General features: G+C 43.2%; 1 protein-coding gene across 4 annotated transcripts in view; it reads right to left on the bottom strand.

The window, feature by feature from the left end:
- Window positions 1–441: 441 nt before the first annotated feature.
- The window catches only part of PCDH15 (protocadherin related 15), a 673,791-nt gene continuing 659,699 nt past the window's right edge, over window positions 442–14,533 (bottom strand). Inside the window, exons 33-36 of one of the 4 annotated variants that reach the window (XM_027661020.1) lie at window positions 9,424–9,600; window positions 4,071–4,289; window positions 1,585–1,593; window positions 442–556 (exon numbers count right to left, since the gene is read on the bottom strand). In XM_027661020.1, coding sequence (XP_027516821.1) covers window positions 442–556; window positions 1,585–1,593; window positions 4,071–4,289; window positions 9,424–9,600 — 520 coding nt within the window. Of the gene's footprint in view, window positions 557–1,584; window positions 1,594–2,103; window positions 2,793–4,070; window positions 4,290–7,889; window positions 8,030–9,423; window positions 9,601–14,533 lie in introns of those variants that run through there. The other 3 variants (XM_027661021.1, XM_027661019.1, XM_027661022.1) reach the window with 3 other exon arrangements.

Raw genomic sequence — 14,533 nt, 5'->3', positions numbered from 1 at the left:
TAAGTAATGAATTCTATTGGATGTGTTTAGTCAACAGCTTTGGAAACCATCTAGGGCTGGATTCGCCAAGGAATCCAAAGCTGGCTCACCCTGGCAGCAGTGACCTGCTCTTGCTCGTAGGAAACCATGTGGTTAAACCTGCTTTTTGCCCACTTAAAACTGTTAAACAACCTCCCAGCCCCTACAAGAAGATTAAATTGCTTTTTCTCTCCTCAAAGGGTCATCCTGTGTCTTTTCTGGATCTTGGGAGAACTCCAAGCAGGAATGAGGAAAAGCCTTTTGGATACAGAGTGCATGAAGCGAGACGGGAAAATCCCAGAATCCCAGGATGGTTTGGGTTGGGAGGGACCTTAAAGCTCACCCAGTTCCACCCCCTGCCATGGGCAGGGACACCTTCCACTAGCCCAGGTTGGATTTATTGATGGAATACTCAAGGAATACTCACATGGTGCTGTCTCCAAGCTCTTCGTAGAGGTTGTTGGCAGCGGCACTGGCTGGTTTCCCTGCTGGCAAAGCCATCTGCATCCTGGCAGTCTTGGCACACTCAGCCTGCCTCCTTTGGGAGCCACGGAGGGAAGGAGAAAGACTCATCAGAAACGCTCCCCGCCCCAACATAAAGCCCAAATGGAAAGTTTTCCATGTTTTTTTCTGCAGTTTATAAACATCCCTGAGTGTTGCCTTCACCAAAGTGATTATATTTTCCTGCTTTGTTCAGCTCTCTTGTTCTGTTTTGGTGGAATCCCAGAGCTCCTCCAGACAGGAATAAAATCACAGAATCCCAGCATTGTTTGGGTGGGAAGGGACCCTAAAGATCATCTCATTCCACCCCCTGCCATGGGCAGGGACACCTTCCACTAGCCCAGGTTGCTCCAACCTGGCCTTGGACACTTCCAGGGATCCAGGGGCAGCCACAGCTTCTCTGGGCAATCTGTGCCAGGGCCTCCTCACCCTCCCAGCCAAGAATTCCTTCCCAATATCCCATCTAAATCTCCTCTTTGTTGGCTTGAAGCCACTCCCCTTGTCCACCTTCAACTCCTTTTTCTCAGGGGAGTTGGCTGGGAAATTTCTGTTTCAATTAAGAGTTTTCCTGAAAAAAATGCCTTTTTTTTTTTTTTCTTTATAAGGAGTCAAGTTCCTATGAAAGAGATTCCTGTTTTCCCTGTAGAAAACCAAGCTGTGGTGTCTCATGGGTGTTTTTGGGGAGCACCATCAAGGTGACACGACAGCTCCACCTCAGTTTGGTTTTTGAGGTGGGTCAACACCTGACTCTTCCTTGCCTGACACGCCCTGACTTGCTTGTGGAATTCCACACACATGGGAATATTTACCTTTTTCTCTGCAGGAAACAGCAATAACCCAAACCCCCATATCCTTAATGCAGTAATAAATCACACTGAGTAGCCACAAAAAATAAATCACTTTTAAACTCCTCATACCAAGTGTTCAGGAGCAAGTTGGAGCATAGGAATCAACTCTCACTGAAGGCTAAAAATATACATTTAATGTATTTAAACACTAAAGTCTGGCAGGCTGTCAGTATTCCTATGCAAGCTGGTAAAAATGAAGCTGGAAATAAGTACTTACTCTTTGAATCTGTTTTGTTATGCAAGAAAAAAAGAAGAGATAAAAAGGCAGGTTAAATGAATTCTGTTTCCAACAACTGTCTCAAACAGTGAGTTTAACAGGAGTAATAAACTAGAGGCTACTTAATTAATCCATACATCAAATTACAGGATTAATGACATGTTTAAAGGATCCTAATTTCCACAGCTGAAGAGTGTTTTGCTGCTATTTTTGCTACCCTTGGAACAATTCTGCAGTCAGCAGAAATGGGAATTCCAGAAGGGAAAAGCTGCTTTGGGCTTATGGAAAACAACTCCCTGCCACACTCACACAGGGAACAGAGGAAGACATGGAAAAAAATAGTATTTCTCATGTTATTTCTTTAACAGGTGCATTTTTATACCAGTTTTTAAATATAATATAAGATAATATAGTATAATATAACATAATATAGTATAATAACTGTAAATTAAAAAATATAGACATTATTATTAATAATAATAATAATAATATTAATAATTTATTTACCAGTCTCTCCATTTTAACACATTTCAAGAATGGTCTAGAAAACATTTCCAATAGTGAGGGAGTATTATTTATTATTATTTAGAAGATACCATTCATTTGTGATCAGTGTTAGTAAATAATCTATTATTTAGAAGTACCTTGCAGGGTTGTACTGGATTCTGTATTTCAAAGGCATAATTTTCAGCTTTATTACAAGAGAAATATTTCAGGAAAAATCCTGAAACTCCTTTTGAAAAGGAGAAAAAAAGGCTGTAATGGAAAAACAAACCAGAAGGCTCAGGACAGTTTTGGTGCCTCTATTAACACTAAAATTCCTTTTATTTTCTTTGGCACTCTTCAGTGATGCATTTCTCATAAAAATACAGTTTTATTCACACTGGGCTGCTATAAATTTGGCTCCAAGTCTCACTTCCAGACAGCAAAAATGGGATTTTGTTTGATGAAATGAAGTTGGGCAGATTCCTTAAAGCTCTTAAAAGAGATGGATGGTGTTTTGATAATCTAACAGATGCCAGGGAAAAATAGTGCTCTTCGATTTCTTCAAGAAACAGGCAGTTCAGGTAACAGCAACCAACTAATTGGAGGTTGAACTCGAATTTTCTACAGATTTTTGGGATAAGCAGGGAAGCTTGGGAATGCACCAAACTCTTCCAAACTCTTTTAAAAGGTCTTTTTCCATTGACTCAAAGGTTTTGGAGAAACTGGGATGTGAATATAATAATTAATTAGTAAATCCATTAAGTATCTCTGAGTATCATCTTTAATTAAAGAAAAATCTATAAATAAATATATATATAAATCTAGGAATCGATCTACCTTGTAGTTCAAATGCATTGATTTAAAATATGAAAGGGCCAGAAAAAGTTTAGTTGGGAGGTTCTTATTGGTGATGTTGACCCTTTAATTAGTTTATCAGCCAATTAATTAAACCTCTTCAGGTTTAATTAAGGGGTGAGTGAATATAAGAGGTGAGTTAAAGTTAATATAAAGTTAATACAAGAGGTGAGTGAAAATAGCAAGAAGGTTCTCCCTGCTGCTTTAGACAGAAATGGCACAAAAAGCATCCTCCAGGAAACATTTACAATTAAGAAGGTTGGGAAAAGTATATAACTGTTGATTATTTTAGGGGGAAAACATTATATTTTAAAAAATAATTTATAAATATTATAAATATTATTTTAAAATACTATAAATAAATGTCATAAATGTAATTTAGAAATATTATAAATGAATAGTATAAATAAATGTCATAAATGTAATTTAGAAATATTATAAATAAATAGTATAAATAAATGTCATAAATGTAATTTAGAAATATTATAAATAAATAGTATAAATAAATGTCATAACTGTAATTTAGAAATATTATAAATAAATAGTATAAATAAATGTCATAAATGTAATTTAGAAATATTATAAATACATGATATTATAAATATTATAAATACATTAATATGATAAATATTTTATAATGTTATTAAAATTATAAATATATAAGCAAAAAAATGGACTCTTTTTATTTTATCGAGCTGCGCAGTTTGATTTTTGGGTCATTGACTGAGACAGCACCTTTTCTCCTCAATTTTTTTTTTTCCTTTGGCATGGAATTCAGCCCTGAAACTACCCCTGTGTTTCAAACACCTGGCTTTTGAGGCCGTGTTCTAAAAGCTCCCTGCCCCAGAAAAGTCCGACAAGACGCGCTTCCCACGTGCATCACACCGAGCACTGGCCAACCCTTGTGGGGAGAGGGGAGTTAAAAATAGGAATTAATACAGAAGAGATAATGTATAAATACATGTAATATAAAAATATACTATATAAAAGTATATATAAATATATATATATAACATATAAATATGAAATGATACGTTGCTCTCACTGCAAGGACGGATGGCGTCGGAGCGGTTCTGCCACGCTACGTGACCTCCCTACTGGGAGGCTGCTGGAAGTGGGAAGGGGGGAGGGAGGAGGTTACTCACTGCCTGTAGCTGACCATGACGATGAGGATGGCCGGCAGGCAGCACAGGATGATGATCACAGCCAGGGCCAGCAGCGCTCCCTCCGTGTAGCCCATGGCCTGCGCCTGCTTCTTCACGTTGGCCACCACGTCCGGCGTGCGGATCTCCAGGATTCGCCCGCCCTGCCCCAGGTAGGGCTGGAACTCCTTGTTGATGTCCAGCAGTTTGCCATCCAGGAACCTTCGGCAGCACAGAAGAATTATGGTCAAGTTCATGAAGTGTGGTTGGGTGGCTGTGGTTGGGTTAGTAACCGTGGGCTGATAAAGCCTGGGGTTTAGGTATTGGCAATTCCTTGTAATCCCTGGAATGACTCCAAGGTACTTAATACCAGGACACAGTTTAAACACTGAAAAGGAGGGATGAGCTGAAGCTTATCGTGATTTCTAGGGGCTCAAAGTGGCATTGATTGTGCTCTTTCCTTCACTGGTCTGTTACAGAGGATCAACCAGCCCTTCCTGAACACATCCCACTATGGCCTAAAGATCCACATGGTCTTGCTCAGGCAGTGGTGGATTCTCCATCCTTGGTTCAAAAACCACGTGGCTGTGGCACCTGGGGACATGGGTTAGTGGTGGCCTTGGCAGTGCTGGGGGAACGGTTGGACTTGATAATCTTGTAGGTCTTTTCCAACCTTAATGATTCTATTTTATGGGATTCCTTCACGACTGTGATTGATGCTACTCTAAAAGCAGGAGGACTTCCCTCAGCTTCTTAGGGGAATCCTTTGGCTGGAGGGACAAAAAAATGCATTGGCCAAGGCTTTGACTTCTAAAGGAAAAGAAAAATCCTTGGATCACTCTGGAAGTGAGGACTGAGTGTCTCACAAGCTGCCCAGCTAAAAAGACCAAAGTAGGAGGCACTATTAGGATGGAGGATCCTTATGGCTCAGAGCCATAGCAGGACCTCCACCTGGACAGGGGTTCTCCTGGGGAAAAATGATGTGTCAGAAAAAACCCAGACAAGATCAGATGAAAAACAACAGCTAAAAAAAAATATTCTGAAAGGATTTCTGCACATAAACTCCGAATGTCCGAATAGTCTGAAATAGCTTGATCATCAGATAGAAATAACACTCCTCAAAAACCATTTCCTAATGGCAGTTAATTTCTTAAAATCGACTTCCCCTCTAATTAATTTACTCAGAAACCCTCACAGCGTTGTTTGCCCCTTGATTTCTTCCACAAGAATGCTCGTGGTGCTTGAGAAAAAAATCCCTTTTCAAACCTAATGACGGTTCACGAGGCATAAAGTGAGACTAAATTCTTCTGCTGCACACTAGATGTCACTGGTGCATGTCACACGTCCTTTGAGCTGGCAAAAGCATCCCAGCAGGACAGCATTAAATCTCTGGATGATTTTAACCATCTCTCCATTAAAATTCCCTCAGCATTTTCTTGACAAACCCTGTTTTAACAGGTTGTAACTCAAGCGTGAGCGTTTACTCCATGACGGAACCTGACACGTTGTGCAAGAGATTCAGGCAGGGTAAGCAATTTGTTTTTAATGGTGGACATTTTCCACTTAATATATGCAGGAGAAATTTGCTGGATTCAACTGGTTTTTATGCTCCAATAAATCAAACCCTCTTTCCTATAAAAAGATAGAAAAGGAGGCTGATCATTTCAGTTTGTAAAATTATCTCTAAGTAGCTTCAGAGTCTTTCAGGGGTTCATGGTAGAGAGAGGGAATAGCAAAGCACAGTTACTTTTCAGGCCCATTTTTTGGGTGTAATCAGACAGATTTGGAGCAAAAGTCTGACCAGGAGCAGCTGGGGGGGCTCAGCCTGGAGAAAAGGAGGCTCAGGGGGGACCTTCTGGCTCTGCAAGTCCCTGACAGGAGGGGGGAGCCGGGGGCGGTCGGGCTGTGCTGCCGGGGAACAAGGGACAGGAGGAGAGGGAACAGCTTCCAGCTGTGCCAGGGGAGGTTTGGATTGGATATTAGGGAAAATTTCTTCACTGAAAGGTTGGTCAAGCACTGGAACAGGGTGTCCAGGGCAGTGGTGGAGTCCCCGTCCCTGGAATGTGTGGATGTGGCACCTGGGGACATGGGTGAGTGGTGAACACGGCAGTGCTGCATTCAGGGTTGGACTCGATCTTGGAGGGCTTTTCCAACCTTAATGATTCTATTTTATGAGATTGCTGATTAAGGAAAATGGCAGGTCATCAGTCACAACAGTCGTAGGGAAAAACAGGAATCTCTCATTGTGGATCAGTCTGACAGAGCACAGGACAGGGAAACTTTGTCAGGTCTGGAGGGACACAGGTTTTTCCCCCTGGCAGTGATGGCCACATCCATGGTTTCTAAATCATGGCTTTGTTTTCCAGCCAAACTTTTTGCTGGAATTGTGATGGGATTAATATTAGGGATGATGGGAGCCTGACACACACCCTTTGGTTCAGTGGGTGACTCTGCTTAGCTGGTGATGGGCCTGAGCTGCCAAGCCCACCCTTTCCTCCCAGCTCCAGGGTAAATCCAAGAACCTGGGTCTGTATCCCTGAAATCTGTCTGTATCTCAGCAGCACTCCACCTGTGAAGGAGAACAGGCTGCTCCACTCTGTCCTAAACTTACCTCCTGTCCCACCTTCACAGGGGACTGTTTCAAACAGGGGCAGCAAACTCTTAAATCAGGGCCTGCTCAGTGTTTTAGGAGCAGGATCTCAGCAGGGTGTTCCCAAAAAAGCCCATTCCAGTTATCTTCCAAAACATAATCACTCTGTAAACTGTGTTAAAATCCCAGCTGGCAGAACTCATGTGCTAACTCTATGCTGTTGGTACAGTTCTCTCTTCTGAACACATCATGGAATTGCTGAACACTTGGAAAATAACTCAGGTAAATTTATATTCCTTATTGCCAATTCAATTTTTAAAACAGGAGTTTCTTTAGGACTTTCTCACCTTCCTCCCATCATCTCCAGCTTATTAAATGATCCTTTCTCCTACTGATCTCTTTGTCTGGTAGATCCAGAGCAGATTCCTGCCTGGCAGAAGGATGGTTGTGACTCACGGCTTCCCACTGAGGGCACAACCACTGTGTCCTGGGAGTGTGGCAGGAAGAACACGGAGCCATTCCTGGAAAATCAAGCCTCCAGGAAAACGCCCACAGGAGGGATTTCTTTGTAGATTTGGGTATGTCCCTGAGCTGGGGCAAATATCTGGTGGTTCACCCACTTGCTGGGGAAAACTTGGTAACTCCAGCTGCCAAGCTCCAAAACTCTCCCTCCTTACTCCAGGGAGCTGACACCTCCTCACCTCTACCCTAAAGCCAGGAGAGCATTCCCTGGGATTTTGCTGATTTAAATATTTAAAAGCTTTTGAAGAGAGGAAAAAAAAAAACAACACCAAAAAGCTGAGTGTGCAGGCACATGGAGCATTTTAATGAGATTCCTTCTCAGCTGATCCTTCACATTTGAAAATCAGATTTTTAACCTATCTTAGCTCTCTTCTGCTCTGGGTATTTCACTGGACACATGAATGTTCCTAAAAGACATTCCTGTATTTTCAAAGGGTCCCAAAAAGAAGAGGGACATTTTTTTTTTCCTGACTGTGAAGAGAGTCTGCATCAGAAAAAGTTTTTATTTTTTCATGGAATTCAATAATGTCCTTTTGACCTCGAGCATTTCTAAAGGGATCCCACTTCAGCCACTCTGAACTGGCTGTGACTGGAATAAAACACACACCTCCAGGAATTTATAAAGGGTAAAAGTGGAAAAGCAATGATAAGGAGGGATCAGGAGATAATCTGGATGCAAGGCAGCAAGATTCTTTTCATTGAGACTCGTTTTGGGAGTGGGTTGGGCTGAAACAGGGCAACTGCAAGCAGATTCACTGGCACTTTTCTTTGGAGATTAATGAGAATGGTTATCTATCTATCACAGATTTCTGCTGGCTTCCTGAATTTCCACTTCCACTCTTGAATAAAACTGGGAATAAAAATACAAAGACACCATTCTGGGAAGGATCAGCAGTGGACACACGAACACAAACTCCCAGAGCATCACTGAGACCTAAAAAGACTGTATGACCTAGTAGATACCCAAAACCAAATGCCAACAGGGTGGTTCTACTGCCACCCCTCTGAGAGGCTATTTTTAAAAATATTTTTAAAAATATTTTTATATAAAAATAGAAAATGTTATATGAAACCACAAAATTTTTGTATGCTTAGTTCAAAAAGTGATGCTGGAAGACTGGAGAGGCTTCAGAGACAACTTGAAGTGATCAAAACAATTTAAACACAGCCCAGAGTGCAGAGGTCAAGCAACTTCTCAAGAATAAAAATTTAGAGGACGATGTGATCATAAGCCTAGACCTTGGTGGGACACAGAAATTAAAAGCACCAGTTGGATACTTCAGTTTTAAGAAAACTCTCTGACTGAACCCACAGAAATTAAAATAAATAAAAAAAAAAAAAAGGGGAAAAAGACCTAATTTTTGTCGGGAAATTACACAAAGGTAATTGAGTGGCTTTCCTTGTGGAGCTGCTTTGCTGACAGACACTTTCCAACCAGAATGAATTTGAGGGGTTCCATGATTCTTATTACACTCGCTCAGACTGATCACAGGGATCTTTTCCAGCCTGTAAACTCTGAATACCTGCACAGCTTTAGTTCACCATAGTTCATCTGTACTCCACGAGGAGCTCAGGAGAACAAGGCCTTTTCCAGCCACAGCCTGGCCCAGTTCTCACCAAGATAAAAAGCAAACACAAAGGTGAAATAAGGAAAAAAAAACCAAAAGAGAGAGGCTGCTTTAGAAGAAAAGCCTGATTTGCATCTTGAAGGGTCTGATCTCCTCTGTGTGGGTACTCCTGGATCATGCCCCAATGTGTTTCAGACATAGCAAACCACCTCTGTTCCTTCCCCTTCCCTTTATTCTCTTCCTTTGGTCCCCACAAAAAAACCCAACCCCAGAACCCAGAAAGAAACAAACAAAAGAAAAAAAGGCAGTTTTCCAAATGGAAAGGGAAGGTCCAGCACCGCAGCAGCAAAGCCCTTGCCTGGACATCGCAGAGGAGTGTTGGTACATAGGAAGGAAATTCCTTCAGAGGAATTGAAGCTGGGAGCTCCTGCACAGGGTGGCCCAAGTGTCTTGCAAGCTCTCGTGGTGAAAATGTCTAAATCAGGGGATGATTTAACTCAAGGCAATGCACTGAACTGGTAAAGTGGTAAATCCCCGAGTTACGGAGGGTAAGGCCAGGCAGCAACTGCTTCCAGAGATTTCCCTACTCCTGTTATGCTGAACCACTTCCCAACAGACCCACAGGCTTCCAAACAGGCCCCGGGAATAGAGGAGGAGCAAGGAATCAGACACTCACTTAAACAGTTCGTTCCTCATGATGGCCCTGTTGGTCTGCGGGTCGATGGCGTAGACCATGAGGTCGGACTTGGTGTAATCCTCTTCGGAGTACCCGTCCCCAAACCTCCGGGCCCCGATGGACTCCACCACCACCGTCGCCCCGGGAATCTGGTCCTGGATGTAGCGTTCCAAAATCCTGCGGAGGAGACGGAGCCAGAGAGCTGCAGTGATCGGTCTGTGCCGCCCAAGGGCCAAATGAGACACCAACAGCCAAAGCCCACGGGCCGAGGAGGACGGGGGGGACCTTCAGAGCACTTTCTGAAAAGAATCTCTGCTCAGTAGAACCTCTCGAATGCTGAACTCCTGGGAAAAGCTCAGCAGTGCTTGGAGAGGTCATCAGGAATAGTGTCCTTAAGTCGAGCTCTCTGTATTTACGACCTCAGCTGAGTTTTAAATGGCTCATGGGAAACACCACCTATATTTCACACAAAGCCTCCCTGCCATCCTTTTATTAAGGTGTACTATTTCAGCACTTCCATTCCACCCTCACACAATAAATTTTCCCCCACAGAAACAACCGCTCCAATGACTTTCAACTGGATATTTCATCTGTCCCTCCAACATTTCAGGTGCTGCAACACCTGCAAGTTTTACAGGCAGAAGAAAATTGGGATATCGGGCTGACATGGGAAAAATGGAATAAAAGAAACTGCAGCAGGAGTTCTACAAGCAGAGGGGAAAAAAAGGCCAACAGAACTCAGCAGCGGCTCTGCCCAAAATAACAACAACAACACCCAGACTTGCTAATGGTCTGGTGAGGTTTCCAAGCTGGGGCCAAGAAGGGTTCCCTCGAAGCCCTCAAAGACAGCTTTATAAACAAAGGCATAAAAGCAAATATCATCCACACAGGACACATGGACAAAAAGGTATGGAGACATAAACCAGAGAATTTGGAAGTTTAAGTGCTCCATCTAAACTCCTGGGAGTTATAAATAAATACAGAATTTCCTAGACTAATTTATGTGATCAGAGTATCAAATCCAAAAGCAGCAGCTGAGCTGGGAGGCAAAAGCAAGGGAAGCGGGGGGAACGAGCTGACTGATCGAGGCATCAGGATCAAGGATGCATCAGGGTGTGGAGGAAGACAAATCTCTCAAAAAGGGACACCAGTGACTTTAGGAAGTCACTTGTTTTACACAAAACCTTCTGCAGTTGCTGAGGTTACATTTTGTTGCTGTTTTTTACCTGACACAAGATTTCCAAAGTAACGCTGTCAAGGCAGCATCACCAGCTCCTAATTTTTCATCTCTCCTCTCTTTTTTGGAAACTTAGCCTGCCTTTAAAACAGTAGCTTTTCTAAAAGATTTTGAAAAATCCAAGTCTGTCAGAGCCAGGTCTCAGCCTAGCAGTGAATATATACTGTTAGTGCAGAGAAAATAGAGATACAGATTGGCTGCCACGCTGCTGGTTGACTGGTGTCCTCTAAACAAGCACTCCTGTTGTTTGCAGATAGGGTAAACTCTACTTATCTCTGCTTCTGGAACGCTCTTCACTGGCAGCCAAGGTGATAACCTGTCACAGACACCTCGGGAACAATAATTCTCCCAGGTAAAACTTGACAGGACAAATCTGGGATATGCAGATTATTGTAAAAAAAAAAAAAGCCCCAGCAAACATTGTGTGAATGGAAATGGCTGAAAGAATACGAAGTCCTTAGAAGGGTGTTTTGCAAAAGGATTTAGAAAGACCAAGGAGGTAAAGGATTTACCTCCCTAATTACCATACAAACATCTTCTCTTGCAGCAGGCAGGGGATGTTTTTCACAGAATCCCAGAATCATCCAGGTTGGAAAAGCCCTCCCAGCCCATGGAGCCCACCCTGTGCCCGATGCCCACCTTGTCCCCCAGCCCAGAGCACTGAGTGCCACGGCCAGGCCTTCCTGGGACACCTCCAGGGATGGGCACTCCAAACCTCCCTGGGCAGCCCCTGCCAAGGCCTGACCACCCTTTCCAGGGAGAAATTCCTCCTCCTGGCCAACCTGGGCCTCCCCTGGCACAGCTGGAGGCCATTCCCTTTTGTCCTGTTGTGTTTCCTTGCCCAGAACTGTTATTACAGCCCGGAGAAAAATGCTCCAAAAAGGTTGGAAGGTTATAACGTGGGGTCACTTGGAGCAGAATTGGTAACAACATTCCCTTTTCCTCAGAAACTCCTGACATCCTGCTGGAATTCATTGCCTTTGAGAATCTTTTTGCCTAAAACATGATTAAAATTGAAGAACAAACAGCACACTCTGGACACGGAATGGAGGGACAGGACAAGGGGGAATGGCTTCCCACTGCCAGAGGGCAGAGTTAGATGGGATATAGTGGGAATGAATTGTTCCCTGTGAGGGTGGGAAGGCCCTGGCCCAGGTTGCCCAGAGAAGCTGTGGCTGCCCCTGGATCCCTGGAAGTGTCCAAGGCCAGGTTGGAGCAACCTGGGCTAGTGGAAGGTGTCCCTGCCCATGGCAGGGGTGGAACTGGATGATCCTTAAGGTCCCTTCCAACCCAAACCATTCTGGGATTTTGGGATACCACTTTCTGCCTATGGGAAATAGGCACATTGCAGGCCTTGGCTTTAACTGACTTTGCAAGAAACACCACCAAGTACAGGAGAATGAGAGGAATATTCAATCTGAAACACACAAATTGCATGTTTAGGTTAAAATAGGTAATAAAAATGCACCGAAGACTGAAAAGTAGCAATTAAAGAATTCACTTAAAAATAGAGCAGTTCCCTGTAGAGTTATTTGAGAAGTCATTCAGCTGAACTTGTGATGCTGAAAAATTCTTTAGGGTTTGAAAACTCTGCTGAAAGAGGCCACTTGATTGTAGTGCTACTCAAAAGAACCAAGTTTTGAGGTGCCTACTTTTAAGTAACAACAGCACTGGCAGTTCTGCTGTACTGATCAGCAGAAGTTAAATTAAAAGTAGTCTGTCACTTGTTAATGGTAATTATCATCCTCCCAACAGTGGTGTAGTGAGAGGTGGAACTAGCAAATGAACAGGGAACAAGCCTTTCCTGCTGCTCCAAGTCCCTTTTAGCTCCACAGACAAAATGTGACGAGTAAAACACCTCCCTGTGCGTCTCCATTCCCATCACTCTCCCAATTCCCAGCAGTCATACCAGGGAAATGAAGGGCACATAGATTTGCACTGTCACTGAGGATATCACGTACCCCAAAGTACCCTGAAAACTCTGAGACAGTTTTTTTCATCTTTAGATGCCAAAGAAAGGGAAAGGTAAAATAATCCAGGTATTTATTACAGGTATTACAGGTATTTTAGTTGGCTGAGCTGTCCCTTGGATAGTGGCATTCTGCTTCATAAAGAATCCCAGAATGGTTTGGGTTGGAAGGAACCCTAAAGATCATCCTGTTCCACCCCCTGCCATGGGCAGGGACACCTTCCATTAGTCCAGGTTGCTCCAACCTGGCCTTGGACACTTCCAGGGATCCAGGGGCAGCCACAGCTTCTCTGGGCAACTTGTGCCAGTGCTTCAGCACCTTCACAGGGAAGGATTTCTTCCCAACATCCCATCTAAGTTGTTTAGTAATTTGACAGCCTCTTGTGTTTTTGGAGCACATAAAATACTTTAAGAAATTCAAAAAACCCAACCCTGAAACGTTCTTCCTTTCAGGACTCAAAAAACAGGTACCATAGACTTGGAGTCAGCAGTGTTGAAGACTTGAGATCCTGCACCATTTTTGGCTGAAATTTGAGCTCCCAAACATAATTTAGTTAAATAGTATATGATAAATTCATGTTCCAAGTATTTGGAAATGCAAATTTGGCAACAATGGACAGATGAGAGCTCTGCCTGTCCACAGCAGTGCAGACTTTTCAAGTGGTTTCATTAACTCTTCAGTTTTACTCCACTTCAGCCAAATTCTGGCTGCGTGATTTTTGCAAGGTTAATAACTGACAAGTAACCAGCTGGATTTTCAGCTGTACTTTCCCAAACAGACAAGGACCAATTCCAGCCCCTCCTGTGCAGTTAGTGACAGATTTGGGGGGGATGCACTTGAGCTCCCAAATGCCTTATTGCAGCACACAAAGAGCACAGGGCAGGCTCTACACTTTCTGTGGCCCCTGGGGTTTATTTCCAGCCCAAGAACATCCCTTCTTTATAAAACAGCCTTTCACAAAGATTATTTCTAGCTTTCTAGAACACACGAGGCCTGTGTCTGGCAGGAAGGAGCAGCACAGAGCCAATTTCCTCTGCATAAAATAACATCCACAATATTTAGAAAACCACCCAGAGCCAATGTCTTTATACCCACTTATCCTAATCCTATAAAGGTATAGGATCATGAATTGTTAAGGCTGAAAAAGACCTTTAAGATTCAAGTCTGACCATCAATCCAGCACCACCACAAGCGTATTGGACTGCACACTGCAAAGGAAATTTGCTTTCTAACAGACTGCTAAAATTCCTTTCCTTCTCGTTGTGCCCATCCTGCACATCCCTGCCCTCCAAAAACCTGACTCAATAAAGGTGGCCTCCTGTTATTATCATCCTGATTCCAGCAGACAGAGGCTGAGGGATGGAATGGGCTCTGTTAACACTGTACCAGGCTCTAGGACACACATTGTCCCCAAAAAGCCAAACACAGGCTGGATATGAAACAGGATGCAGCCACTTGGTGGCAAATGTCCCTCTAATGTATTTATTTTCTGTAATTAAATCTATTTAATCTAATTAAATCAATTCTTTGATTATCTAATCTACTTCTTTCCTAATTTGGCAATTTAATTTAGAATGAAACAATACAGTGCAAGGAAGTGACAGAGGAAAAAGAAAGGGGAGGTGGAACCAAGGGCCAGGAGCAAAATGACCCCAAAACTGTTCCTGTCAGAGAGTGCTGAGGCAAAGAGCAACGCAGCTCTAGCAGTACCTGGGACTCAAGAGCGTCTCCTAAAGGGGAGGAAACCAAGTGCTGGCTGTGGCCAATGCTGAAGGACAAGTTCACTGCCACCAGCCCAACAGAGAAAAGGTCCAGCCACCTGTTAATAGACTTGATTCGGTAATTACGGGGCAAAAATCCTAAAGAATAGTACTTCTCCTATGGGAAAACTGAGGAGTCCGAG

Source organism: Corapipo altera, unplaced genomic scaffold (genome assembly GCF_003945725.1).
Source record: "Corapipo altera isolate COAL_440 unplaced genomic scaffold, ASM394572v1 133, whole genome shotgun sequence".
NCBI lineage: Eukaryota > Metazoa > Chordata > Aves > Passeriformes > Pipridae > Corapipo > Corapipo altera.
Note: the sequence above shows the minus strand (reverse complement) of the source record. Positions and strands in the feature narration are given on the sequence as shown.